The 26,150-nt window shown below is 61.3% G+C and overlaps 2 protein-coding genes, 1 long non-coding RNA gene and 1 other non-coding gene across 25 annotated transcripts in view; 3 read left to right on the top strand and 1 right to left on the bottom strand.

The window, feature by feature from the left end:
- The window catches only part of TRPM2 (transient receptor potential cation channel subfamily M member 2), a 67,322-nt gene extending 46,352 nt beyond the window's left edge, over positions 1 to 20,970 (top strand). For 10 of the 19 annotated variants that reach the window (XM_032356737.1, XM_032356754.1, XM_032356706.1 and 7 more), the window contains 10 exons: positions 702 to 789; positions 1,430 to 1,587; positions 2,252 to 2,328; positions 2,578 to 2,679; positions 3,909 to 3,995; positions 4,154 to 4,282; positions 4,541 to 4,646; positions 5,875 to 5,976; positions 7,394 to 7,510; positions 7,986 to 8,938. In XM_032356737.1, coding sequence (XP_032212628.1) covers positions 702 to 789; positions 1,430 to 1,587; positions 2,252 to 2,328; positions 2,578 to 2,679; positions 3,909 to 3,995; positions 4,154 to 4,282; positions 4,541 to 4,646; positions 5,875 to 5,976; positions 7,394 to 7,510; positions 7,986 to 8,111 — 1,092 coding nt within the window. In that variant the 3' untranslated portion in view covers positions 8,112 to 8,938. Of the gene's footprint in view, positions 1 to 701; positions 790 to 1,429; positions 1,588 to 2,251; positions 2,329 to 2,577; positions 2,680 to 2,795; positions 2,860 to 2,925; positions 2,996 to 3,905; positions 4,043 to 4,153; positions 4,283 to 4,540; positions 4,647 to 5,874; positions 5,977 to 6,794; positions 6,865 to 7,393; positions 7,511 to 7,985; positions 8,939 to 17,848; positions 17,855 to 20,959 lie in introns of those variants that run through there. The other 9 variants (XM_032356790.1, XM_032356848.1, XM_032356799.1 and 6 more) reach the window with 8 other exon arrangements.
- On the top strand, positions 5,825 to 5,918 carry LOC116581760. Its single transcript, XR_004282213.1, has one exon. It is a non-coding gene; the product is annotated as a Z6 small nucleolar RNA (small nucleolar RNA).
- LOC116598290 lies at positions 16,229 to 18,651 on the bottom strand. 4 transcript variants are annotated; one of them, XR_004289026.1, is made up of 4 exons: positions 17,983 to 18,651; positions 17,518 to 17,668; positions 16,718 to 17,067; positions 16,229 to 16,264 (listed from the first exon to the last, which is right to left on the bottom strand). It is a non-coding gene; the product is annotated as an uncharacterized LOC116598290 (long non-coding RNA). The 4 variants fall into 4 exon arrangements; XR_004289027.1 differs by lacking the exon at positions 16,229 to 16,264 and having other exon boundaries at positions 16,575 to 17,067; positions 18,289 to 18,651; XR_004289028.1 differs by lacking the exon at positions 16,229 to 16,264 and having other exon boundaries at positions 16,575 to 17,027.
- LRRC3 (leucine rich repeat containing 3) lies at positions 19,057 to 21,904 on the top strand. Its single transcript, XM_032356881.1, has 3 exons — positions 19,057 to 19,223; positions 19,908 to 21,369; positions 21,676 to 21,904. Exon 2 carries the CDS (start codon positions 20,062 to 20,064, stop codon positions 20,833 to 20,835), a length of 774 nt encoding a protein of 257 aa, XP_032212772.1. The 5' UTR covers positions 19,057 to 19,223; positions 19,908 to 20,061; the 3' UTR covers positions 20,836 to 21,369; positions 21,676 to 21,904.
- Positions 21,905 to 26,150: the final 4,246 nt, after the last annotated feature.

Below are 26,150 nucleotides of genomic sequence, written 5' to 3' on the forward strand. Positions count from 1 at the left end.
GTGGGGGTTGGGTCCCTGCCCTTCTGTGCACCTCTTGCTGGTGGCACAGAGGACCTGTGCTTTCTTATGAGAGCCCCTGCGCCCCTGTGCTGTCACCGGAGTCTCACGCCTTCTCAGCTCTGCTGTGTCAGGGTGGGGGGCAAGCCCCTGGGCCCGTGTGCTGGCAGGGTGTCCGCTGTCAGCCAGCCCCCACGCGGGGACCACTGCCTGCAGGGGTCTGTGCAAACTGCCTTCTCTCCTGTGGGGTCTTGCCTTGCTGCCACCCTCTAACACGAGTGCGGCTGCCGCCCGCCGAGCTGTGTTCTCCTGGCCCCTGTTTATCACGTGGCTTCTACTTTGCCTGTAGTTGAGTATGCTTGGCTTCCAGAAGTTTCTTTTCTCTGGGAGGAACAGGAGCCCTGGGAAGGTTCCATGGGTCATCGTGCCCCACCTTCCCCCTGAGAAGACAGCTCAGAGCTCTTCCTGGGGCTTCAGCATGGTTCGGTGGCCTCTGGTGTGTCCAGGTCCAGTGGCCTCTGTGTCTCCCTGGTGGGCACTGCTGGGGACCAAGGGAAGCAGGGTGGGCTTGGATGCTGGTGAGGTCACTGCAGCAGGAGGGGCACTTCCAGCAGTGCCTTCGTGCTTTCCGGGGGAGGGGTGGGGGTAGGTGTGCTGCACGGGGACAGGCGCTGACCACATCTCGCTTGGGGTATGCCTTCCAGGTGGCCCAGACGTCCAGAGCATTGCACTGGGTCATGAAGGCACTGAGGGACAGTGGCTTTGGCTCAGAGGAGGCCCTCCCCACCCTGGGTGAGTGGTGCACCACGCCAGCAGCTGGTCTCTACTGGGCTATGTTCTTTTGAGTCTGGGGGTCTGTGGGGAGGAGAGGCAGCAGGCAGCGCTCTCACGGGCCTTGGGGGTAAGCTGACAGAGCCATCCCTGAGCCCAAAGGACGTAGCAGGAGCATAGCCTGCCCCGGGCAAGCAGGGGCCCAGCACAGAGGAGCTTCTGACATGACCAGATGGGGGACTCAGAGGGAAGTCCTGGCCCGTGGCCCTGACCTCCTCCGGTGTGCCTCATAACACAGAGGAGGGGCAGCTCCAGGAGGTGCTGGGGTACAGAAAGCCAAGTCTGTGTTTCTAGAAATGGGCATGACTAGCTCTCCTGGGGCATGGCTGGTCCTCCTTCCCTGGACGGGCTCTGGGGCAGCCACACAAGGAGGCAGTTGCTGGTTGGGGGTTTGCGGGGACAGTGCCTGACCCCAGATCTCAGTCCTCCCAGAGCCACGGTCCTGGGGCCCCCTTCAGGGCTGGTGGTGGCCACTCTGGGCTCGGGGAGGTGGAGGAGGCTCAGTTTTGGGGAAAGGGCCATAGAGGACGCCCCTGTCCTGTGGGCCAGGTGCCTGAGCCGGGGTCCAGCTTTGCCCACGGCTCCCTGTGGCTGTTCCCAGCACCCCAGAAGGCCTCAGAGGGGCAGGACCGTGAGCTGGACGGCAGGCAGAAGGCGGAGGATGTGGGCGACAGCCACCACGTGAACGCCCGGCACCTCCTTTACCCTCACTCCCACGTCACACGTTTCCCCGTGCCCAACGAGAAGGTGCCCTGGGAGGTAAGTGAGCCCTGGCAGGAGACGCCCGGGGTTCTGGGCAGCAGTTCTGCCCCGAGCCTCCCGACACGGCCGCATACTGGCTGCCCTCGCCCGCTCCAGCCCCGGGACGTGCTGGACAGAGGAAGAGGCTGAGTCCCGTAGGCGCGGCTGGAGGTGGCGGAGCCGGGACCTGACCCGCACAGGGAGCACACTGCCCCCGCCTCCAGCCGCCTCGCTCGTCCTGGACCCCAGCATCCCCGGGAGCGGTCACTGCCCCTTTTGTGAGTGCCACAGCTGAGCGAAAGCACTGAAGGGAGAGGAAGGGGAGACAGCCTCTGCGTGCCCTCCCTGGCCCACAGGTTTCCCTCTGGTCTTTCCAGAACATTCCAGACAGTGGCTTCCATTCCTCCTCCCGAGTCCCTGCCAGCTGGAGTCCTCCTCATTCCTGGAGCCCAGCCTGGACCCGCTCCCCATCCTGGGGGCTCCCCTAGACCAGCAGTCCCCGTTGGGGGGTGCCGCACCACCCCCCACCCCAGCCTGCCCGAGCACGGAGCTACCATATGCACTTTGGGGACAGTCTCGGCGGCCTTGGCTGCGAGCGCTCTGATGGCCCCTGGTCATCCGGGTGCCTGGGCCCTAGCCGTGGCCTGGGTGACAGTCTGAGGGGCACCCCCTGTCTGTGCAGACGGAGTTTCTCATCTACGACCCGCCCTTTTACACGGACGACAAGAAGGACAAGGGCTCGGTGGACCCCGTGGGAAAGTGAGTGTGCGAGTCCTCGGCCCCGGGCAGGAGGGCGAGTGAGGGACCCCCTGGCGCTCCCAGGTGGCCGCCAGAGCTGGCTCAGGGCAGGTCTGCTTCCGGCCTGGACGGGGTGCCCTGATCTCCTCAAGGGCTGGGACACGCAGGGAGGCGCGTGGCTGGGGGCACCTGGGGCCGTGGGCTCTCTGATGGCCCTGTCCGGGTGCCACCCTGTCTCCCCGGGGCCGTGACTTCTCCGCTTGCTCCCAGCGCCCCGGAAGCCTTGGCCGGTGTCAGCTACAACGCCGTGGACGGGCCCACAGACCGGCGGAGCTTCCACGGGCTCTACGTGCTGCAGGATGGGCTCCCTCTGTGAGTGCAGCCGCCACCATCCCACATCACCCCGACCCTTGTGGGGGCCTTTGGGGGCTTGCTTCTCAGCTGCCGTGTCTTGGCAAACTAGCCATTTTCCTGATAAAAATGAACAGAATGCAGAAGAAAGGACACACTGACCTCGACGAGGCCCTCCCCCGCCCCTCGTGGGACTTACCCGCTGGCCTTGGGTACTTTGCCTTCATCCCTGAGTAACCTTGGGGACTTCCGTTCTTCCCTGTAAAGCGGGGTGACCGTCCCGCCATCTCCATGGATTTCTGGGGCAGAGCACCCTCCCCTGAGAGGGTTCTGGTCACAAAAGCCATTGAGGGCAGTGGGTTAGCGTCCGGGGTGGCCGTGTTTGCCCGTGTCTGTGGGGACGGGCACGGTGTCCCACTGTGCAAAGTATGCCCCATGTCCAGCTGTCGAGTGACCAGTGACCTCCTGCCCGGCAGTCCTTGGGGGTCACCTCCTGTGTCAGCCTGGGCTCCTGGAGATGAAGGAGCCTCCTGTGGGAAGGGTCTCTGGGGAGGAGACGCTCCAGGGCCCGGGGGTGAGGAAGGAGCCGTCAGAATTAGTGGAGGGCAGCAGAGGCTGGGATGCGTGAGTCCCGTGGAGCAGACAGGGCCGGGGTGGCTGGAGAGAGGTGGCTGGGGCGGGGCTTTCAGGAACGTCCTGGAACAGGAGCGGGCCGCGTGTCGGGAGGTGGTGGGAGACGGTCCCCCACTGCGCGGCGACAGGAGGTCACGCGGGGCTGTGGCGCGGGAAGAGAGCAGGCTGGTGTGTCACAGCGGGACCCACGTATGTGAGGCCTCCGGGTGCAGACGCGTGTGGCGTGGCGTGGTGGGCTGGGCATGGCGGGCCGGACGGCCACTCGGACGGACACCACTGTCCGCGGTCGGGCTGGATGCTCCTCTTCCAGCCAACTCCAAGGTGACCTGAAGCTCCTGCCTCATCCCTCGGGGTCCCTCAGGGACATCTGTCCCCAGGTGGACAGCCCTAGGTGGGGAGGCTGGGGGAGGGGCTGGCAGATCTGGGGTCCCATCAGCGCCTCCACACATGGGCTCCTTCCCTGCCTCCCGCCGAGGTGAGCTGCTGAGGCTCTGAAAATCCTGGACTGGGGAGGATCCTGGAGGAGCCGCATGCCCCCCCGAGTGGCCTCTGCCCACTGCCCCGTCCTGGTCCTCCCGGAGGCAAGCGGCAATCTAACCGACCCCCGTCCACCCCAGGAACCCCATGGGCCGCACAGGACTGCGTGGGCGAGGGAGCCTTTGTCGCTTTGGACCCAACCACACGCTGCAGCCCGTGATCACGCGGTGAGTGCCACCGACGAGGCCGTCCAGTCCCCGGTGGGCCCCATCATGTCCGCCCCAGCCACTGACCCTCGTGCACACCCGAGACACAGCGTGGGAATGTCCCTGTCCCTGGGAAAAACCCAGGCCTGTCCCCACTCCCGGAGGCTGTCTCCCTTCAGGTCCCTGTCCCTTGGCGTGCCTCTGGGAGGAGGGGAAGCACCAAGGCCCAGGCCCACAGACAGGCTGGAAACACGTATGACCCCACCCAGCATTTCCAAAGAGCGAGCAGCGGAACAGCAGAGCCCAGGGCGTGTGTTTCTTGGAGGCTTTTGATAAAAAACTACTTTCCTGAAAGCCGGGGCTGTTCTAGTCCTGCTGGGATCAGTGAAGCGGGAGACACTCCCCAGCGGTCACCAGCCCGGTTCTTCGCCTGGAGCAGCTGCTGGGGAAGGAGACAGGGTCGGCCCCCGGGAGGGCAGGGGGCAGGGCCGGGACCCCGTGGCCTCCCTCCCCGGTGCGGGGGCTGTGCTGACGTCAGAGGATCCCCACGAGCGGCCGGTCTGCAGGTGGAGGCGGAACCAGGACGGAGCCATCTGCAGGAAGGGCATCAAGAAAATGCTGGAAGTGCTGGTCGTGAGGCCCCTGCGCTCGGAGTCCTGGGCCCTGCCAGGGGTGAGCCGGCGCGAGCGTCCGGTCGGTCCATTCCCGCAGACCCGCCCCTCCCCCCGCGGTCACCGCCCCACGGTTCTAGACTCTGTCCCTGGTCCTGAAGGACAGGCTGGGACTGGGCACTGCGAGGAGGTCCCTTCCCGTCGGCTCATTCTGTAGTTGTGAAACCGGGTTCAGAGGCTCTGGTGTGCGAGAGCCTAACTGGTGCCCATTGTGTCTGAGCAGAAGCTCCGGGCTGGGGCTGCGTCCACACCGGGGCGGCGCTCACAGCCGCGGGGGCAGACGCGGCTCCTCCTGTAGGTGTCTCCACCCGCCCCTGCGTCCTGTGCAGCACTGAGCTGAGCCCTAGGGACAGGACAGTTGCAGGGCTGTGGGGAGGCGGGGAGTGGCAGGTCGTAGGGGTGAAGGCTGGAGTGCACCCCAAGACCTTGTGGGGACAAAACTAATTGAGGTGCAGAAGACCGTGGGCTGAACGGCTTGGGTTTTACTCCCAGATCAGGCTGCCCTCCCCGGCCCTCAGTCCTGTTCTGGGGTCCTAGCAGGAGGACCAGGCCAGGCTCTGAGCTGGTGCACAGCATCTGGGGTGTGGCCCCGTTCAGGGGCCTCTCCTCTGAGCCTGTTCCCGGAGCATCCATGATCTACCTGTCCGTGGCCGTTGCTCCTCTGCTGGGGGTGGCTGGCCCTCGGACTGCGATGAGGAGTCTGGGCAGCTCTGGGCCCTGCAGCAAGAAGCCCCGGGCCCCCGACAGAGGGAGCACCATGCTGAATCGGGGGTGGCTTACGGCCGGCCCTCTCACCCTGGGGCTTCTCTAGCATGATTCAGCCTCCCTCCTGGGCATTTTGGTCTCTCTGGGCAAGACACTGGCCCAGCCCCAATATGGTTCCTACCAACTGGCATCTTCCGAGCAGCTTGCCGCAGCCTCCCGTGGCCCGCCTGCAGCCCCCCAGGCCGTGTGCCTGCAGCCCCCTGTGGCGGAGGACAGGGCGCTGGTTACCTTATGGGGGCGGGAGAGAGGCCCCGGTGCCCTCAGAGGCTGTGGCTTTGGCCTGACCCACCCCTGCTCCGTCAGAGGCTGGCGCAGGCAGTGGGCTCTGGGCAATGTCACGTCAGCGCCGAGACAGCTGAGCTGACAGATACTCCCCTGCCGGTGGCCCTGGGGGGCTGGCCGGCGGCCCATGGATGTGGGTCTCTGGACAGCCTCGCAGACATGCCTGTGCCTCCTCTGCGCAGGGCTCCCGGGAGCCGGGGGAGATGCTGCCCCGGAAGCTGAAGCAGGTCCTCCGAAGGGAGTTCTGGTCGTCCTTCCAGAACTTGCTGATTCAGGGCACCGAGGTAAGGCGGCCTTTCTGCTTCGACCCCGTCGTGTGTCCTGGGCTCCCACGGTGTGCTGGGGGTGAGACCGGCAGGGAGAGCAGGACCCACTGGGAACTCTGCTCCCGACCCACTCCCCGCAGCTCCCGGAGGAAAGGCCGGGCTCTGGGCCGTGGCTCTGGGCCTTGGCTCTGGGCCTTGGCTCTGTCCCTGTTCTCTCTGAATCAAGGGGGCGGCCCCTCCCTCCCACACTCACTGTTGCCCTGAGACTCCGCAGGGTCTGTGCCTCCCTGGGCAGGGGGGTGCTGGGACACCCCCGCAGGCTCCCCAGACCGTGGTCCTGGAGGCAACTTGCTCAGGCCCGCATTCCTCATCGAAGCTTCCCGTCATTCCGAAAGCGGTCCGCGCGTGCTGCCGCACTCCCACGCTCACTCCCGCCATGGGGCCGGAGCGCCCTGCGCCAGGCCCTCTCTCTGCTGGCCTCTGTGGCCGCCCGCGTGGGCTCTGGGCCCACGGTCTCTGCGTGAACCCCACACATGCATGACAGAAAGGCAGCCACACCGCACACATTTCCCCGTAACATTTTTGCTTAATGCACGACGGTCCTATTTTTAGGCCGTGATTTAAAATTCACCCCCCCTTTTCCATGGCCCCGGAGGCTTTATGCCGGGGTTCCTCAAGCGTCCTCAGTGGACCTCCCAGCTGTCCCCGGCCCTGTTTCTGGCCCATTCAGGGCAAAACAGGCAAGAGCTGGGGTTTAGAGCTTTGACTCTGGAGCCAGTCCTGTCACGAGGGCCGTCCCGGGGCCACCCTGCCACCTCTTTTCTGTACTTTGTAAGAAGGATCAACTTGCTTATTGATTGAGCTGAAATCCACGTAACATAAAATGGACCGTTTCAAAGGGAGCAGGTCAGTGGCCTTGAGTGCCCTGTGTGTGTGTGACCACCACCTCCGCCTGTTCCAGAGCATTCCCATCAGCCCAAGGGCTCGCCCCACCCCCGCGCTCACCGCCTGCCCCTCCCCCACTCCTGGCGCCAGTCGGCCCGTGCAGGGCCCTGGTTGTTGGTGGACTCACACAGTGTGCGGCCTTCGGACTTCCGCGTCTGGCTTCTCTCACTTAGCGTCATGATTTTGAGGTCGGCCGGCCCGTTTCAGTCCCTCCAAGGACAGTAGAGACGGTCCGGATGTCAGGCCAGACACCGGGAGGGAAACGAGTGGGCGCGGGCCCCACCGTGGGCTGGGCATGCTGGGGCCTTGCTGGGGAGCAGGGAGGGAGCTGGCAGGGGGAGGGCGGTGGCTGGGGCAGCGGAGAGCGGTGCCCAGGGTGTCCCAGGGCCTGGACGGAGCCCAGGGCCCACGCGGGTCCCTCTGGGAAAAAGCTGGGGTGGGGCTCAGGGCTCCTTGGGGCGGGCCGGCCCACCCCCGTGCTGCCCCCCAGGTGTACAAGGGCTACGTGGACGACCCGAGGAACACAGACAACGCCTGGATAGAGACAGTGGCCGTCAGCATCCACTTCTCAGACCAGAGCGACATGGATCTGAAGAGGCTGAACTCTGTAGGAGGCTTGGGCACGGGCTCCCAAGAAGTGGGGGGGGTGTGTGTGAGCATGCCCTGGGGGTCCCGCCGGTTCCCAGGCACCCAGAGCTGGCTAAGACCAGAGGGGGGGAGCTGCAGAGAGCAGGGGCTCCAAGAGGAGAGGGCAGGACGGAGTCAGAGCCGGATCTCCTGGGAGGGGGCGGGATTCTCTGCCTTCAGGGGGATAGGGTCCCCCGTATGTAGATCAGTCCGAGCTGGGACTGGAGGCCCAGGGAGCAGGCCCCGGGCTGCGTTTGCAGGACGGAATCCCCGGGAACAAGGCCACATGCTCTGTTGTCACTCCGCTTTGCTACGAGAACGCCGTGAGCCAGCCGATGGCCAGGCCAGAGCAGGGCCGGGCCCTGGGCCACGGCGTCCCGCAGTCCTCCTGCAGCTGGAGTTTGGGGTGTCTGGGCCGGCTCAGCAGGGGTCCGGATCTCTGTTCGCCCTTGCAGCACCTGCACACCTGCGACCCCGGGATGTCCGTCCAGTGGCAGGTCGTGGACAAGCGCATTCCGCTCTACGCCAACCACAAGACCATCCTCCAGAAGGTGGCCGCTCTGTTTGGGGCTTTCTATTGACCCGTGCAACCCGGCCGGGCCCCGCCGCCAGGGGAGGGTGAGGCTTGTCCTCCTGCGGTTTCCGTGGAGACATGCGCTGCCCTGGACACAGGCTACTACCAGCTGCCGGAGCCACAGTCGCCCCCGGACCCCAGGCGGGCGGGGGGCTGCTTCCAGGCACCGCGTGGTGTGTCGTGGGCTCTGCCGCCTCTCACGGCCACCTTGAGCTGCCGGGCAGATGAGCCTGTGACGTGGAGGGCGTCAGGGCGCCCCAGAGGAGAGCCCAGGCAAGGGACAGCTGGCTCGGGTCACAGGGCCATTCCCCAGGGTTGACGTGGCCCCTGGGACCCCGCAGCCATCCCTGCCACTGTGGCCTCGGCCCTCGGCCAGCAAGATCCCTCCTGTCCACGTCGTGGGCAGCTCGTCCACGACCGACGTGTGTGGGCCCAAGGCCTGTGTTTCCTGGACGGCCGGGGCTCCCCCATGGCCTTCTCCTTGGGCCCACACCCCGGAGATGGTGTCCACCATGACCTTATGTGGACCCTCGCCCACTCTGGGGTCGGGAGCACCAGCAGCCGCAGTTCACTGCCTGAGCAGTCGGGGCTGGGCCCGTGCGTGAGGGGACGGGGCCCACACAAGCACACGCTTCTCTGGAGATACAAGGCCGGGGATTCAGGCGGGGGGTCTCCAGGCACAGCACCCCTGTCCCGTGAGCCCAGGGAGGGCAGGTGGTGGGCCTTGGTGGCGGGGGATGCCCCTGCTCCGTGTCAGTGACGCGCGTGAACCGCCCGGAGTGGCCAGGGCTGGAATACTGTAAAACCAACATTAAACGTGCTGCCCAAACCGGCCGGGCCGGCGTCTCCTGTGCTTCCCGCACACCGGGTTCGACAGACAGCGGTCAGGGGGCTGAGTCTGGGCCACTGACACCTCTTCCAAGCCACGGCCAAGCCCCCCCGGGGCCCGAGGGCATCTCCGGCGGCATCTCCTTCCGGCTCCTCCCCGGGACATCCTGCAGGCCCCCGAGGCCCGAACTGGCATTCCCTCTCAGACCCACCGCTGCCCAGCGCTCTTTCTGTGGCTCCCTCCACGCAGGTGCTCAGGTGTGGGGACCTTGGTGGCACCAAATAAGGACACTTTAGAATTGTAAAGGCTCAAAAAACGCATTACCCACACGCCCTTTCCGAAAGACTATCTAAGACTCTCTAAGAGCAAGCCCTGACTTAGCCTGGCTGAGCCGTGGGCGTTCGCGTCCAGTCGGTCCTGGAGTCCGAGGACCCAGACCGAAGGGGCGGGCGGGGCTGGCTGCGGCCAGGCTCTCCTCCTGGCTTGCACGCCCGGCTCGCCTGCCCGTGCTCGGCGTTTGCACAGAGAGGGCGTGAGGGCTCCCGCGTCTCTTCTTACGAGGTCCCTCTCCCTGTCACCTCAGGGCTGCACGCCTTCGCCCCGTCTAACTTCATTACTCCCTTAGAGGCTCCAGATACAGCCACACTGGGAGTTAGGCCTCCGACACGGGGACTTGGTGGGGGACAAACGTTCGGTCCTTAACACACACGCACACACACCTGCGCGGGCGCACAGACCAAGGTCTGTGCTGAGAAAAGACACGGTTAAATCGTGAGGCTTAGCTGTCTCCCCGGAGCTGGCGGAGGAGTCAGGCGGCGGTCCCAGTGCCCAGGTCTCCTCTCCCGCGTGAGGAGGAAGGAGATGCCGCCCACGGTCCTGCCACGCGGCCGGCAGGGCTCACAGACGTGGGGCCACAGGACGGCTGTGGGGCTCGTGGCCGTGGTGGGGGGCAGAGACGGGAAGAACCGTGCGCCCCGGAGGAGGTGATGAGAATGACAGGGTCCAGAGAAGCACCATGACCCACAGAGGATGTTTACCGCGGAACGGGGTAGGAAACACTCGCAACGGCAGCAACTGCGACACGTTCAGATGGTGATTTTCGTATCAGATTAAAAAATGCAACTCCTTTGTCTTGTTTTCTGTGTGTTTCTGTATCACCTAAGACAGACGTCTGAGAGCTAATGACTCAGACAGGTCGCACTGGGCAAAGGCTGTCCTGCAGAAAGGCGTGGGGAGAGTCCTGCTGGGCGCACGGACGCCTCTGCCCGTCGGGGCCTCCCGTGAGGAGCCGGGAGCAGCGTTCGAGCAGCAAACGGCTTCATGCATTCCGAAGGCGTCCCGTTCGGGAACCGTCACCCACCCAACACCGCAGCTTTTTAAATATATAAAGCAAACTTGATAGAAATTCAAGGAGAAATTGGCAAATCCACAGTAATATTTGAGATATTTTCTCAGAAACCAGGGAATCAAGAACAAAAGGAAAACAGGGCAGAATTTGAATAACACAATCGGTAAGACCGAGGTCCTTCTGTGTGTGCACCCTCACACATGCGTGTGTTTATATAGAAATACACGTGTACACATCACGTGACATACACAAACATACACGACATACGCAGACATTACACGTAAATTATAGACGTGAGGTGCCACGTATCTGTGTACAGAAAATGAAATCTGTATCTATAGTCGCGTATTGATTCCGTGGGGCATATGCATACAGACACAGCACACGCATAAACACGCACCGTTCACGCACGTGTGCGTCTGATTCTGTACCCGCCCCGCCGTGGGAATCGGAGGCCCCGAGGAGACACACGGGACAGGCGTAAACATCAAGCATGTGTCACTGCACTGAGGACATCTCAGCAGCTCTGCGAAGGCCACCCCAGGACGGAGCCACACCCCCCGCCATAACATGGGGACAGTGACGCGAGGGGGCACCAGGGGGCTCCGTCGGTGAAGCATCTGCCTTCGGCTCAGGCCGTGATCTCGGGGTCCTGGGATCGAGCCCCGCACTGGGCTCCCGCTCAGCCGGAAGCCTGCTTCTCCCTCCCTCTGCCCTCCTCCCATTCACGATCTCCCTCTAAATAAATAAATACAATTTTAAAACAAAACAGTAACATTAGAACAAGAACATACACCAGAAGGGACAGAAGCTATATTCAGTGGTTCCCGGGGCCTGCGCTTGGGACGGTGAGTGACCGGTCCCCTGACCAGCTCAGAGGGACAGGAGGTGGCATTGAGAGCAGGGCACTGCTAGGGGACGCTGCCCTCTGCCCTCCATCCTCCCTGGAGGGGCTTCTGTCCCGTTTCCCCGGCAAGAGCACAGCGAGGAAGGCAGTGCCCCTGTCGCAAGAGGAGACGCTGTCCTTCAGGCTCTGGTCAGCGCTCGGTCCCAGGGCCACCCCAGCTGCTTGGGGAAGGACAAGCAAGGACCGTGAGCTGGGCGTTGTCCAGGGAAAGCCCAGGGGGCCACCGTGCCGGCCACCTCCCTGCCTGCGACCTGCCCCTTAAGTGGGGAGCGAACCAACGCAATACAGCGGGCAGGAGGGGTGATGTCACGGCCTGTGGGAGCGGCTGGAGAGTCTGGAGAGAAGCCTTTCCGACCTTAGATGCCCTTATTCGGAGATCAAAGACCGAAAGTGAATTACCCGAGCCCCTAACTGAAGACTGGAGAGCGCCTACGACATAAATGCAGGGCGGGGCAGGTCAGGATGTGCGTGGGGGGGGGGGGGACACAGTCGCCACGATGATTACATTAGACGGTCTGTTCTTGGAAAAGACGACAGAGCAGTCGGCACGCGGCAATCCGTCCTCTGCCGCGGCTCCTCTTCGTGGGGTCCCCGGCCCTGCCCCTCCGACTCCCACTAGTGGCTTCCGCCCTCTCCCTCTGTGCAGCTCCAGCCCCTCCTGGGCGGGCGTGGGGCTCCGTCTGGGGGTCCCCATGGTTGGGCGGGAGCTGGGGGCCCCTGGGGCCCGTGTGGAGGCCAGAGCAGAGAGGGCGGACCGTGCACCAGGAAGGCGGGGCGGGACGGCAGAGCGTCGAGGGCCGCCCAGACACCCAGAGGAGGGGAGGTCTCCCGGGGGGAGGGCAGCATGCTGGCCTCGCCGAGCTGTTTTATTCACGGGCCTCATTTCATCCTGCCCCTGTGGATGCCACAGGCTCGGCTCCTCTGTGCTGGTCCCCAGAGAGATGCGCTCGGACCTCGCCTCGCAAAACCACCTTCCTGGTGGGGAAGCAATTAGCCGGCCTGAGCCGTTGTCTTGCACCCCTGGGGCCTCCGAGCCTGAGTTCCGGCAGATAAACGGGTGAGGTAATCCGCCCAGAGCCCAATTACAGTCGGAAAGGCAGCTACAGCGGGCAGACCACGTGGCCAGAAGGGCCATAGAAGGTTTCTGGTGTTTCTGTGCGCACAGGTCTCGTAGTCTGGAGTGGACAGAGAGCCAGACTCTCGCAGGGCTCTGTGGCCTGGGCCTGGGCCTGGCCGGCGGCCAGCGGCCCCATGAGACCGGCCATGTGACCGGGGAGATGGCTCACCACACAGCTTTCCGCGAGCGCTGGGAATCGATCTGTCTGTCCAACCATCAATGCGGAATCGCCCGAGAACGGCAAACCTTGCGGCACGTTCCAATTTCCTGTTGTCGAGGCAGAGCACACTCGGTCACCCAGGCACATGGGATCCGCAGCCTGCCGCCCGCAGCGCCCCCCGCCCCATCCCGTCACTGCCCTGCGGAGCTTTCCATACACAGAACCGCTCAGCCGGAGCTTGGCGCGTCCGCCCCTCCCGCTCCGCACTGTCCGTGGTTGCCCTGCACCGGCGCTGTGGTTCGGGGTAGCAACCCCACCGAGTCTGGTCACTTTGAACACTGAACTATTCCTCAGTCCGGGGGCTCCCTCTGGGCCTCTGTTTGATTTGTCACATCCTGATGTGCCCGCAGCTTCGAGGCGCGCATTACTTTAATCTGTAAAGAGAGAGCTGGCTGCAAAAGCAGAGTCAGGGGGGGGTGCGATCCCTACACCCGAGGATGTACACCCCGGCACGGGGTGGTCCTCAAGGACCACTGCAGTCAGCAGCCACAGAGGGACAGACGCCAAAATCACACGGTAAAGAGTCACCGCTGGGGGGCAACTCAGGACAGAAGGTGCAATCACAAAACAACCCGCTTGCTCCAAAAGAAGGCAGGGCGAGGGGGAGGGGGGCAGAGGACGGCGGACTGCAGCCCAAGACCGGCGTGGGGGTTCTCACAGCCAGGACCGCACCACCAGCAAGCGATATGGCCTGGGTCTCATCCTGCAACCACCCCCCACCTGCCCCCGTGCCCAGGCTTTGTCTGTCTGGGACCCCACCCCCCGCGGTGAGCTCTGCTCTCCCCCCGGTCGGCTCCAGCCTGCAGCACCGACCCAGCCTCCTCTGAACTGCCCCCATCAGTCCCTTGTAACATGTCTCTCAGCTTGGGTGGGTCTGAAGAGCTCTCACCACTGGAGTGAGATTATGCATTTTCAGCAAGAATGGCACAGAAATGCTGCTGGGTGTGTCTCGGCCCGTGGCTTCGGGGGTAAGGACACTCACTGCTTATTACGGATGATATTTGCCTTTGTCCCGTAGGGAGGGTGGCTTCTGCTTGCTCCTCCACTGTAAAATTATTTTTCTTATATATTTTATTTATTTATTTGTCAGAGAGACAGAGAGAGGGCACAAGCAGGGGAGCAGCAGACAGAGGGAGAAGCAGACTCCCCACGGAGCAGGGAGCCCGATGCGGGACTCGATCCCAGGACCCTGAGATCACGACCTGAGCTGAAGGCAGACGTTTCACTGACTGAGTCCCCCAGGCGTCCCTCCACTGTAAAATTATTATTTTTCCCTTTGTGGCTAATAAATATATGGAGGAAGATACTCTAGTGCTACGGATACATGATAAAGACACAAGTGAGAGGAAGGAATTGCACACCCACGCTGACGTAATCGCAAGGAGGCTGCCGCGGCCAAGCTAGCATCAGACAAAACTGAGATCAAAGCAAACTCTCTGAGGGTAAAGAGGGTTATCTCGTAACGTAAAGGGCCAATTTATAAAGAAGACATATTACTCTGAATAAAGGACTTCAAAATACAGGAAGCAAAAGCTGATAGAATTGCCAGGAGCAGCAGACAAGTCTACAATCGCAGTCAGAGACATCGACACCCTCTCTCAGTAATTAATAGAGCAACAAGAAGATCAGCAACAATGTAAAATTCTAGACTCACCCTATCAGCAGTCTCGATCTCATCAGTGCCTCTAGAACAGTCCATGGAGCAACCGTACAACACATTTAAGTACACATACAATTATTCACACAGGTCACTTTGTGGGCCATGAAATGAGTTCGTAAGTTTAAAAGGACCCAAAGCATACAGAGTATGTTATCTGACAAGGAATTTAAATTAATCATGAAAACCAGGAAAAGCTCTGGAAAATCCCCAAATATCTGGAAAGAACACAAAACACTTCTAAACCCATGACTTGAAAAAGAAATCAAAAGGTAAATTAGAAAGCATTGCAAACTTGATGAATTTCATCAAGCATGTCTGGGATGCAGTTAAAGCAGGACCTGGAGGGAAAGTTATAGCACAAAAATGCCTGTACGAGAGAAGGAAAGTGTCAAACCAGTGAGCTCAGCTTTTACAAAACAAAACAATGAGGAAAAATTAAACCCAAAGTAAGCGAAAGATCAGTTGGGTCATAAAAAAGGAAAGGCAATTAGGAAATCAATGGAACTAAAAACTGGCTCTTTGATAATGTGAGTAAAACTGGTAGACTTCGATGGTGACTCATCAGTAGCAGAAGAAAGGACGTGCAGTTCACCCACGTCGGAATGAGCCGACATCACTCCCCATTCCACACTGAAAACATAACTGGCAGACATTATGGACAACTTTATACTGATAAATTCAACAATTTAAATGAGACGGACAATTTATTTTTGATTTATTGAAATTCAATTCACTAACACACAGTGTATTGTTAGTCTCAGAGGGGGAGGTCAGGGATTCACCAGCTGCACGCGACACTCTGTTCGTCCCGTCACGTGCCCTCCTGAATGCCCATCCCCCAGTTCTGTCCCCCACCCCCCTTCTCTCCAGCAGCCCTCAGTTCATTTCATATGATTAAGTCTCTTATGGTTTGTCTCGCTCTCTGATTTCATCCTGTTTTATGTTGCCCTCCCTTCCCCTATGCTCCTCGGCTTTGTTTTTTTTTAATGCCGTGTACGAATGATAACATGATAATTTTCTTTCTCTGATTGACTTATTTCACTCGGCGTAATGCCCTCCAGTTCCATCTGGATTGTTGCAAATGTCAAGATTTCATCCTTTCTGATGGCTGAGAAACATTCCAGTGTGTGTTTGTGTGTGTGTGTGTGTGTGTGTACACACAGTCTGGCTCTTGTGGACATCGCTGCTATAAACATTTGGGTGCACGTGCCCCTTCAGATCACTACATTTGTATCTTTAGGGTAAAAACCCAGTAGTGCAATTGCTGGGTCGCAGCACAGCTCTATTTGTAACTTTTTTGAGGACCCTCCACACTGTTTTCCAGAGTGGCCGCACCAGCTTGCATGCCTACCAACAGTGCACAAGGTCTCCCCTTTCTCCGCATCCTCACCAACACCGGTTATTTCCAGACTTGTTAATTGTAGCCATTCTGAGCGGTGTGAGGTGGGATCTCACTGTGGTTTTGATTTGCATTTCCCTAATGCCAAGTGATGTGGAGCACTTTCTCATGTGTCTGTTGACCATTTGTATGTCTTCTTCGGAGAAAATTCTATTCATGTATTCTGCTGATTTCTTCACTGGATTACTGGTCTTGAGTTTGATAACTTCTTTATAGCTCTTGGATACTAGCCCTTTATCTGATATGTCGTTTGCAAATATCTTCTCCCATTCTGTTGGTTATCTTTGGCTTTGTCAACTGTTTCCTTTGCTGTGCAGAAGCTTTTTCTCTTGATGAAGCCCCAATAGTTCATTTTTGCCCTTGCTTCCCTTGCCTTTGAAGGCATGTCCAGCGAGAAGTTGCTGCGGCTGAGGTCACAGAGGTTGCTGCCTGTGTTCTCCTCTCGGATTTTGATGGATTTCTGTCTCATATTTAGGTCTTTCATCCATTTTGAGCTTATTTTTGTGTGTGGTGTAGGAAAATGTTATTTCATTCTTCTGTATGTGGCTATCCAATTTTCCCAACATCATTTGTTGAGAGACTGTCTTTTTCCCATTGGCTATTCTTTCCTATTTTGTGTAAGATTAGTTGATCATAGAATGGAGGGTCCATTTCTGGGTTCTCTATTCTGTTCCATTGATCTATGTGGAAACAGACAATTCCTTGAGAGAGATGAACTATCAACATTCAGTCAAGGACAAAATATAACCTCAGTAGCTCTATGTCTTTAAACAATGTAACAACATATAAAAATGATGACACAGCATAACCAAGTGGGATTTATTCCAAGGACACAAGGTTAATTTAAAACTTGCCAATCAGTTAATATAATCTTCCATAAGGATATACTGATTTTTAAAAAGTTCTCAATGGGTGAAAAGACATTTGACAAAATCCAAAACACTTCCTGATTAAAAAAAAAACTCTTAGCAAACTAGAAATAGAAGACATCAACCTTAAAAATAAAACGACCAGCTATTTTACTAGCAAACTGAGTTTATTCAGGAATAGCAGAGGAATTGCAGTCTGGAGTGAGGCCAATTAAGGTGAGCCACAGGAAGTTCCAAAGAGACAAAGGGAAGGTCAGTTCTTACTTGGTTTCAGGAGAAAGTTGAGAAGGGCTGTTTTGAAGAGTTTATTGGAGAAAACAAGAGTTCACGTTTGTGGCATTTCCTCATTGGCGGTAAGTGGCGGTTAGTTAGTGTGTCATTGCTAGGGCAGGGAGGGGTCTTCCTTCCTTTTTTTTAAGAGCAGGAAATTATTAATGCCTCTGGGAAAAATGTCCTCCTTCTTCAAGATAACTCTTATCTTCTCCTCCCTGGCGGTGACGCAGATTGCAAGGTGCGGGACGTGCGTGAGAGTGCTTCTTTGGGGCTTCCTGACTCCATTTTCAAGAGGTTTCCTCTATTTTCACAAGGAAAGGTCCTCTTACTGATAAAAACAGCTACCAAAAATACCCCTACCACTAACATTATTTTTAAAAGACTGGACGCCCTCCAAGACTGGGATGAACAAGGAGATATGCTCTTAGTCTTCGCAGTCAGTATTGAACCAGAGGCCCTAAGAAATCAGATAGAGATTGAAGTACAAGTCCTCCAGTCTGGGGAAAAAAGAGTACTCTTTTTATTTACAGATAGCATGATTGTATATGCAGAAAATCCTCAGGTAGCTATAAAAAAAGTTACTAGAACAGATAAGCGATTTTAGCAAAGTTAAGATCAGTATACAAAAATCAATTTTATTTCTATACATTAGCATTTAGCCAGTGGAAACTGAAATAAAGATACCATTAACATAACATGAAATTATGAGAAATAAATATGACGGGAGACGCAAGACCACAAGACAGGGCTGAAAGAAACAAAAGCAGTTCTAAATGAATGGGAAGGTATACCATGTTCATGGACTGAAGGACTCCGGATTGTCAAGGTATCAACTTTTTCAAACCGATGTAGGGATTCAGTGGGATCCCAAACAAAACGCACCAGGCTTTTTAGCTGGAAGCTGACAAGCTGTTCTAACACTCACGAGGAAGTGCACAGCATCTAGGATAATGAAAAAGAACTTTATGAAGGAACAAAAAGTGGAGGGTCCCACTACCTGACTCAAGAACCACAAAGCTACAGCAAGGAAGACCGTTTGGAAAATTGGCATAAAAAGGAGCAGATAGGAGGGCGCGCGGGTGGCTCAGTCGACTGAGCGCCTGACTGTTGATTTCTGCTCAGGTCATGGTCTCAGGCTGGGGAGACGGAGGCCCTGGTCCAGCTCCGCGCCCTAGTGGGGGTCTGCATAGGATTCTTTCCCTCCCCCCACTCTCTAAATAAATGAATAAAATCCTTTAAACGACAAGCAAACAGACCGATGAAACAGACAGCGTGCGCACATGCAGGACCGGGCATTTTAACAGAGGCACAAAGGCCGCCCAGCAGGGAGGGGTCAGTGCTGGAAGAAACAGCCGGAAAGAGGGTAACCGGAGGCAGAAACGAGTCACCGTGAGCTGGATCTCACGTCGGATCCCAAACCGACCCCAGATGCGTGGTCAGCCCAGACGCGCAGGCACGGACGTTCGCACAGCGCGTCACCGCCGCGTCGCGCCCCCGGGGGCAGGTGCGGACAGCCGGGCGGGGGGAAGGAGCGCGAAGCGGACGGCGACCGGACTCCGGACCTGCGAGCCGTGGCGCAGTGACCCGCAGTGACCCGCAGGCCGAGCTCGCCTGGTGCGGGGCGGCGGGGAAGGGGCCCCGCCGGCGGCTGACTGCGGTGCCGGCCTTCGGGCGCGCGGATGTCGGACGCGGCCACCGTCAGCCGGGCTTTGGGGTCACCACACCACGTGGCTCCCTGGAACCCCGAAGACGGCTCCGGCCCCGCTGAAACGCGAGACGCCCGCTCACTCCCGCCCCGCAGCCCAGGTCCGCGGCCGGACGCAGCTCTGCGAAGGCCCAACCGCACCCACCAGCCGGGGCTGGGCAGGGGGCAGTGGACCGCGGGGAGGTTCTGCCCCCAGCCCCCAGCCGGAGCCGCACGGGCAGGGGCGGGGTCTGCGGTCGCACGGCCCGCCCCCAGCCCCGCCCCAGCCCCGCCCCCAGCCCCTGTGATCTCCACCCCCGTCCCACCCCGCTCGCGTCCCACAGACCCCACACTTCACCCCGGCCCCGCCCCAGGCCCGGCCCCTGGTCTTCCTGCACCGTTCTGGCCACGCCCACCCAGACCCCGCCCAATTGCCCCCTCCACCGCCTCAGGCCCCGCCCCATCTTGCCTCACAGCTCCGCCTCAAGCCCCGCCCAGTCCCAGATTCCGCCTCAAGCCCCGCCCAGCCCCTCCGCTGCCTCAGACCCCGCCTCCAGGCCCCGTCCAGTCCCGCCTCATAGCTCCGCCTCAAGCCCCACCCAGCCCTCGCAGCCCCGCCCCCGGGCCCGGGCCCCGCCCCCGCCCCCGCCCCGCGGAGCGGCAGGCGGGGCCGCGTGCGTTCGAGCGGCCACCGTGGTGGGCTCCGGCCCGGGGTCGCCTCCGCGCCAGGGTGTGGCTCCGGGTCGGGCTTCGAGTGCCGGGAGCCCCGCGCACTCCCCGCGCCGGGAGCGGCCTCCAGACGCGACCGCGCAGGTAAAGCTCCCGCCGCGCCCGCCCGCCGCCCGGGGTCGCGGGGTCGCGGGGTCGCGGGTCTGGGGTCTCGGCCCCGCCCTGCAGGCCCCGCGCGCGGCCCCGCCACTCCACGCCCCAGCGCGGCCGCGCGCCACGGCTTGGCTTTTCTCCCTTCCCTTCCTGCTCCGGCACAACCGAGAGGCTGGGCGCCGCCCCCGGCCGCGTGCTCGCCCCCGCGGGTGACAAAGAAGGGCCCGGGGTGCCGGCGGCCCCGCGCGGGGTGCCGGGGCGGGGCACGCGCTGGTCCCCGACAGCCGCCGCCCCGGCCACCGCCGCCCGCCCGGCCCCGAGCGCGCCCCGCGGGTTTGCGGGTCCCGCTGCCCGCACCCGGGAGAACCCTGCGGCCTCTCTTCCCGTTTCCAGCCGCGGGGGTTCGAGCGGCGGCCCCTGGCCCGGCTGAACCGGCCCCTGCTCGCCTAGGCGTGCCCTGGGTGTGTCCGGAGTTCCTGGACCCAGCCAGCGGTCAGCGCGACCGACCCTTGCTCTTCTGGGTGGCCTTGGGAATCTCTGGAAATAAGTTAGAGACACCCCAACCCGCTGGTCAGACGCCTCAGGGTGCCCGTGACATCTCCCCCCAAAGTCAGAGTGTGCCCTGGGGCTCCCTGTGGACCGCGGCCCGCGGCGCTGATGGCCTCTCTCTTTTAGAGCCGGAGAACACGGCTGTCCCTCGTGCGGACGGAGGGAGTGTTGATGTCTGCGCGACGGTCACCTGCACAGTGGCGGCTGCGGGCGTGAGGGAGAACGCAGGTCTGCGGCCCCCGAGGGAGGAGACTGCCCTCTGTCCCCAGGTGTGGTCAGCATGGGCCCCGTGGGCAAGCAGAGCCCCTCATCTCTGCCCGTCCCCGCGGGAGGGTCCTGCCTCATCCTCTTCTTCTGCCTGCGCCTGGGCGCGTCCTGCCCGCAGAGCTGCCAGTGCCCTGAGCACGCCGGGGCCGTGGCGGTCCACTGCAGCGCGAGGGGCCTGCAGGAGATCCCCAAGGACATCCCCACCAACGCTGTGCTTCTGAAGCTTGATGCCAACCAGCTCAGCCACATCCCTAACGGGGCCTTCCAGCACCTGCACCAGCTGAGGGAGCTGGACTTGTCCCAGAACATCATCGAGACCATCGGCCCCGCCGCCTTCTCGGGCCTGGCCGGGGGCCTGCGGCTGCTGGACCTGTCCCGTAACCGCATCCGCAGGATTCCCAAGGACGCCCTGGGCAAGCTCAGCGCCAAGGTCCGCCTTTCCCACAACCCCCTGCACTGCGAGTGTGCGCTGCAGGAGGCCCTTTGGGAGCTCAAGCTGGACCCCGAGTCTGTGGACGAGATCGCCTGCCACACGGCCACGCAGGAGGAGTTCGTGGGGAAGCCGCTGATCCAGGCTCTGGACTCCGGGGTCAGCTTCTGCGGCACCCACCACAAGACCACGGACGTGGCCATGCTGGTCACCATGTTCGGCTGGTTCGCCATGGTGATCACCTATGTCGTGTACTACGTGCGCCAGAACCAGGAGGATGCCAGGCGGCACCTGGAGTACCTGAAGTCCCTGCCCAGCGCCCCCGTGTCCAAGGACCCCACCGGCCCTGTGCCCTAGTGCCCGCTGGACAAAGCAGAGCAGCACCCACCTGTCCCGCGTCACTTCCGTAGCAGGTGACGGCTGACCCGCGCTATTTGGGCCCCTAGCGGTGGGTCCTCACAGCTCCCCCCCCCCCACAGAGTCCTCCCCAGCATTGCACTGAAGTCACTGCGCCCCACATCAAGTCCAAAACATGACCATCGGGCCCTTGCATGGGCCAGGAAGCCAGAGCTTGGAGAAGCGGCGTTGCCCACAGCCACAGTCAGGCAGTGACCCCGTAGGGACTTAAAACCAGGTCGTCTGTCAATGACATTCCATGTCCCTTGCGCTCTGCCGGCCTCATCCGTGTGGCGCCTGGAGGGTGTGAGTTGCACTCCGAGAAGCAAGGCTCCGGTCCACGCGCATGAGGTCAGCCCGCAGACGGCAGGGTGTAGACTTCTCTGCGGAAGGCAGAACTGACTTAGCTTGTCCCCCGGGTAGTACTACCGGAACGCATGTGACCGCAGAACTCTTTCCAGAGCAAAGTAGCAGACACCAGGTTTTTCTCGAGAGGTAAGTGCAAAGTGTAGTTCAAACTAACCTTTGAACAATTTGTTTATTCTCAGAGTGTTGCCAAGAGGAACACGTGTGCCAAGATTCCAGCCCGGGGAGAGGGGGCTCCCAAACCAAGAAAACCGCAGATAGAGACCTGGGAAGGGTCCAGAGTGGATCTCCAGGGGGCGGGGGGTGGGGGGCGGTGTGTCCCTGCCCCAAGTGCCACCACTGTCTGCGCCTGGTCTGGGGGGAGGCCTGTCTTCCTGGGTCTGGAGGCTGCCTCGCCCCTCTACTCACGGACTCTGAAAGCTGCTTCCTCTCCAGGACAGGAGGACAGCTGTTCGGCGTGTCCGGGCCGGTCAGCGGGACGCTGCCTTTCCTCCAGCAACGGGAAGTCTCTGCCTAGCTCCCTGCCCGCCTCCCCGCCTCTGTCCGTCTTCACCTCGGCCCCCCGGAACCTCAGAGCTAACTCACACTCCCTCAGCCGTGCCCCTTGTCGTTCAGGGTACACGTTACCTGCACTTATGTAACGCGAGCCGTCTTTCTAGTTTTATTTTTTGATGTCTTTTGTAAGAGTACTTATTTTTAAATTGCTTCAGGTATGTGGGGGGGAGCGCAAATAGGGATAGATTGCCTATGAACTGACGGTGTGTGCAGGTTCCAAGCCTCAGGAAGCTGATGCTTAGAAGGAATTACAGCAGAGGGTGGTTTGCACCTGGAGGGCGTCCCGTGACCTCAAGTGGTCCTTGAACGCGGATCCCACCGTGCCACGATTCGGAGATCCAGACCGCACAGCTGACGCCCAGAAGGCCCATCCACACAAGGTCCTGATTTTTCCAGTGATGCCCCCCAATACCTCCCACAGGCTAGCAGCCTGCTTCTGCGCCCACCGCCCAAGCCGGGGGTGCGGGGATGGAAGGCGGGGCCTTAGCTCTGGGGCGGGGGCACCTGTCCCCCTGCCCGGAAGCTCGCCATTTCCCCTTACGCCGGAATCAGCCCAGAGCCTGGGTTCCCCCCAATGCAGGCTCTTCGTGGTGGGTGGGTGTATGGGGAGTGTGGGGTGACACTGCCCCTTTCCGAGGACCCCGGACACACCAGGGCTGCCGGGCCCTCCTGGCCCTTCTGGAATCACCCTTCACGGGGACGCATCCCAGAGTGGACACCTCCCTCCAGGAACCCCCCCCCCAGGTCCCTAAACTCCAGGACCACGGAGCTCCTTCCTGGTCACGGAGCCCACGGCCCTGGCTCCGGGGAGCCCTCCGCTCTCCCCTCCCCCTCCTTTTCTCCCCCATCGAGGGACGCCTCAGGACGACACCCCAGCTGGGCCCAGCCCCTTCCTTGCTGTCGCGTGTGGGCGCATATCCCTGGATGCCCCCATGGGCCCCACAGCAGACTCAGCCCGCACCCCGGCCCTGAAATCTGTAGAGACTGGTGGGGGGGTGGGGGCGGTCCACCTGGCCTCATGGACAGAATCAGTGTTGACGGCGTCCGGTACGGGACAAAGGGGGTTCCTGTCTGTCGGGGTGGGGGCTCACAGCCCTGTGGGACATGGGTGGCCCCTGACTCTCACTGTGATCTGAATGGGGACTCTCAGAGCACTTTATACAGAGACACGGCCTGGGCTGCTGAGCGCCCTGGCCACGGGAGGTAACGCTTCACAGGTCAGGGGTCAGGGCAGGGTGACTTTGGGGCTCCTCATGGGGCAGAGAGATGGAACAGCCTCCCCTGCTTGGGGGGTGACAGGACCTCCCTTCCTTCCCCTGGGGGTCGGTGGTGGCACTCTGGCTTCGAGGGAGACCTCAGGGCCAGCGTGGGGGAGAGGGCCAGGGAGGGGCTGGTGCAACCCGGTGGGGGCCTGGTCGCCCAGCCCAGCTGGTCTGGTTGGGCTGCTCCCTCGGTCCCCAGTCTCTCCACTGGTGCTCCTGGTATCAAGAGCCCCACCCCTGACCCTGACCCTGACCCTAGGAGGGGGCACCCTAGGAGGGTGCCTCCTGGCACCCTAGCCTCCCTCCTCTTCGGGTTTTGGGGTCACTCCCACGGGTGGCCCAGTGTAAGGGATGGGCCATCCTGGCACTCAGGGGCTCTCCGTGCTGGGGGGGCGGCTCCCAGCTCTGCTCCTGAAGCCCTTCCCAGGCCACTCCCGGGAGCTGCTTGCGGGCTAGAGGAGGCAGGACAGGCACCCCAGGACGGCTGCGGGGCCAGGACTAGGGGCGCCGGCCCCGCGGACATGGAACAGCTTCCCTTGTTCACCCTGCCCTACAGCCTGGGACCCAGGGGCCACCTCCCCCCGCGGGGCCACCCGTCCCCAGCTCGGCCTGTAGCGGGGCAGGGGGGACAGTTTTAAAGTGGATGTGAGTTTGGGGAAGCCTGGCCTGCATGAGTTTCCTAATGGACAGCGGCTGCGGGTAGGAGACGGGGGGGGGGGGGGGGGGGGGGGGGGGGGTCCGGTGGTTAAAGGGAGGGTCGGCCACAGGCGCAGCCCAGGGGCGGCTAGCATTCCCACGAGGGCCTAAGGCCTGTGTGCAGGGGGGCTGGAGTGGGGCGTGGCCGAACTGCAGAGCTCCGCCCAGGGCCAGGAGAAGGCCGTCTGCAAAGTCAAGCCAGGGTGCGAGGCGCGCTCTCCTGGGAGTTCTGAGCAGCACAGCGGGGCCCTGGCCACGGGCACTGGGAGCCCCTTGGTGGGCCGTGCACCGGCCCTGCCTGGCTGGCCGGCTGCTTGGCTCCCGGACTCCGGCAGTGCGCTCCCCAGGACGCATGATCCTGGACGGGTCCCCTGGGGAGGAGGCGGGGCTGCTCGGGCAGTCCCTGGCAGAGATGGACCGTCCTGAAGTGGTGGGAGCTCCCAGCGCGAGCAGGAGCCTGGCGTGGTTTCTGGAGCCATCTTCCCGGAAGCTGGGTCTCAGGTCTGACCCACTGTCCTCCCCCTGCCCCTGAACTCTCAGTAAACCTCGCTGTGCTTAAGTCCTCTGGAGTGCATTCTGTTATCGGCTCCCCCGGGGCCCGCCCGGCCCAGACCCCCTCCACCCACCGCAGCTTCACGGCCACCTCGCCACCTAGCCGAGTGGCCACACCTGTCAGACCCGGGAGCCCATGCGTGCAGGAGTCTGTCGGCAGGCGGCTGCGGTGGGCGCTGGGGCCGGCTCCTGCGGGCTCGAACCAGTCCTGGCGGCCAGGAGGTAAACCTGGGGGAGGAGGGCAGCCGCTTGACATCGTGACGGCCATCGGCAGCCAGACCCCCCTCGCCGGCCCCAGGACACTGAGCCAGGGCGCCGTGCTCCGCTGCTGGCGGAGGGCTTTCGTCCAGCCGCTCCCCGGCTGGTGCGAGGGTCACCTGAGGTCACCGCAGTGGGTGGTAAATCTGTGTCCCCAACGGCCTGTCCCACCCCAGGCCCTGCCTGTGCCTGTCCACCTTCTGCCCTGGGCTGCCCAGGCCAGGTCTTGTGTGTTCTGAGCGCTACCTCCTGCTTCCTGCGCTGGCCCTGCCCCGCAGCTCCTGGTGGGGTGACGGGGGTGTCTCTCTGCCACCTGCAGGACCCCCCCACTTTCACAGTGTCACCCGGTCCTGCCGTTCCCGAAGAGGTCCCCCGGTGCAGGAAGCAGCACTCTCTCCTGGTCAGTGCGGTTCTGCCTGCGGGAATGGTGCCTTTTTTTTTTCATGTAGAAACTCGTTTTTTTTTTTTTGTAGTTTTACCTTTTCTAGAAGTTTCATGTAAGTGGAATCCACAAAACTGTTACCGCACCGAGAAATTACCGTGGTTCTCCAATGCCATTGAACAGCCACACGTGCCTGGCCGTCTCTAAATTTTGGGGTTGGTTTGGGTCGGCGCTGCATCGAGGACAGACCGCACGCCTGCCTGGCACGGCCACTGGGCTCGTGGCGTGGAAAGGCTCCTCACCAATCCGTCCTCGCTTCCCTGCAGTTCTGTGGTCGTCCTGTGACCCGCCCCCACCGTCTGCATTTTGCTGCGTGTCCTGTGGTGGCGTTAAGTTTGTTCCTCCGTCCCTGTTCCTGGGAACCTGGTGGTTCTGTTTGCTTTTCCTAGCAAGGCCGCGCTGTGGGTGGTGGTGTGCCCTTCCGCGAGGGTGTGGGGTTAGCAGCCTCCCACGGTCAACGCCGAGGGTTGCTACGTCCCTGGGGCCACTGCCCACGGATTCTCAGCTCTGTGGCCCCTTCCCCATCTGTCAGCCGCAGCAGCCTCACACACGGCTTCTCCGGTGGCCGCGTCATGTGGCAATGGCAGGGTGAATGTGTGGTTCTTTATCAGTTTTCAAAACAAAGAGTTGGTTCCTCTGAAAATGACCAGTAATTTTGAAAGCGTCGTTATGCAAGAGTTTCAACACACAGACTGTGTTTCAAACCGCTTGGCTTCCTTTCCTGGGTGAAGCTCGAATCAGCCGCCGGGCAGCAGGGGGACCCTCCCCGTGTGGGCCGAGTCTGGTGGGCTGCCCCCAGCTGGGACCGCGTGTTCTTGCGCCGCACATTCCCCGCCCCCCACCCCAGGCTCAGCCGCTGCTCTGGTCCTTTCTGTGTGGTGACATCGCTAGACCCCTGTGTCCAGGGGGCCCTTGTGCCCAGGCCCGTCTGGCGGACAGAGCTGTTTGAGAGAAAAGTCAGCCTTGGGTTCAGGTGGATGCTTCCAGCTCAAGCCCGGGCTGCAAGGTCGTTCTCCCTGCCTGACCCCTGTGCCCCGACCCAGGCACCGGGCACCCAGCGAGCCTGCTCTGCCTTCCCTACCTCTCCCCAACTCATGCAGCCACGGAGACATCCGTGTCCTCATCCCAGGAGCCTGCGAGGATGG

This window comes from Mustela erminea, chromosome 1, assembly GCF_009829155.1.
Source record: "Mustela erminea isolate mMusErm1 chromosome 1, mMusErm1.Pri, whole genome shotgun sequence".
NCBI classification, from domain to species: domain Eukaryota; kingdom Metazoa; phylum Chordata; class Mammalia; order Carnivora; family Mustelidae; genus Mustela; species Mustela erminea.

Coding starts and splice junctions, on each gene's coding strand:
- LRRC3 (XM_032356881.1), top strand. CDS start 20,062: ATGGGCCCCGTGGGCAAGCAGAGCCCCTCATCTCTGCCCGTCCCCGCG.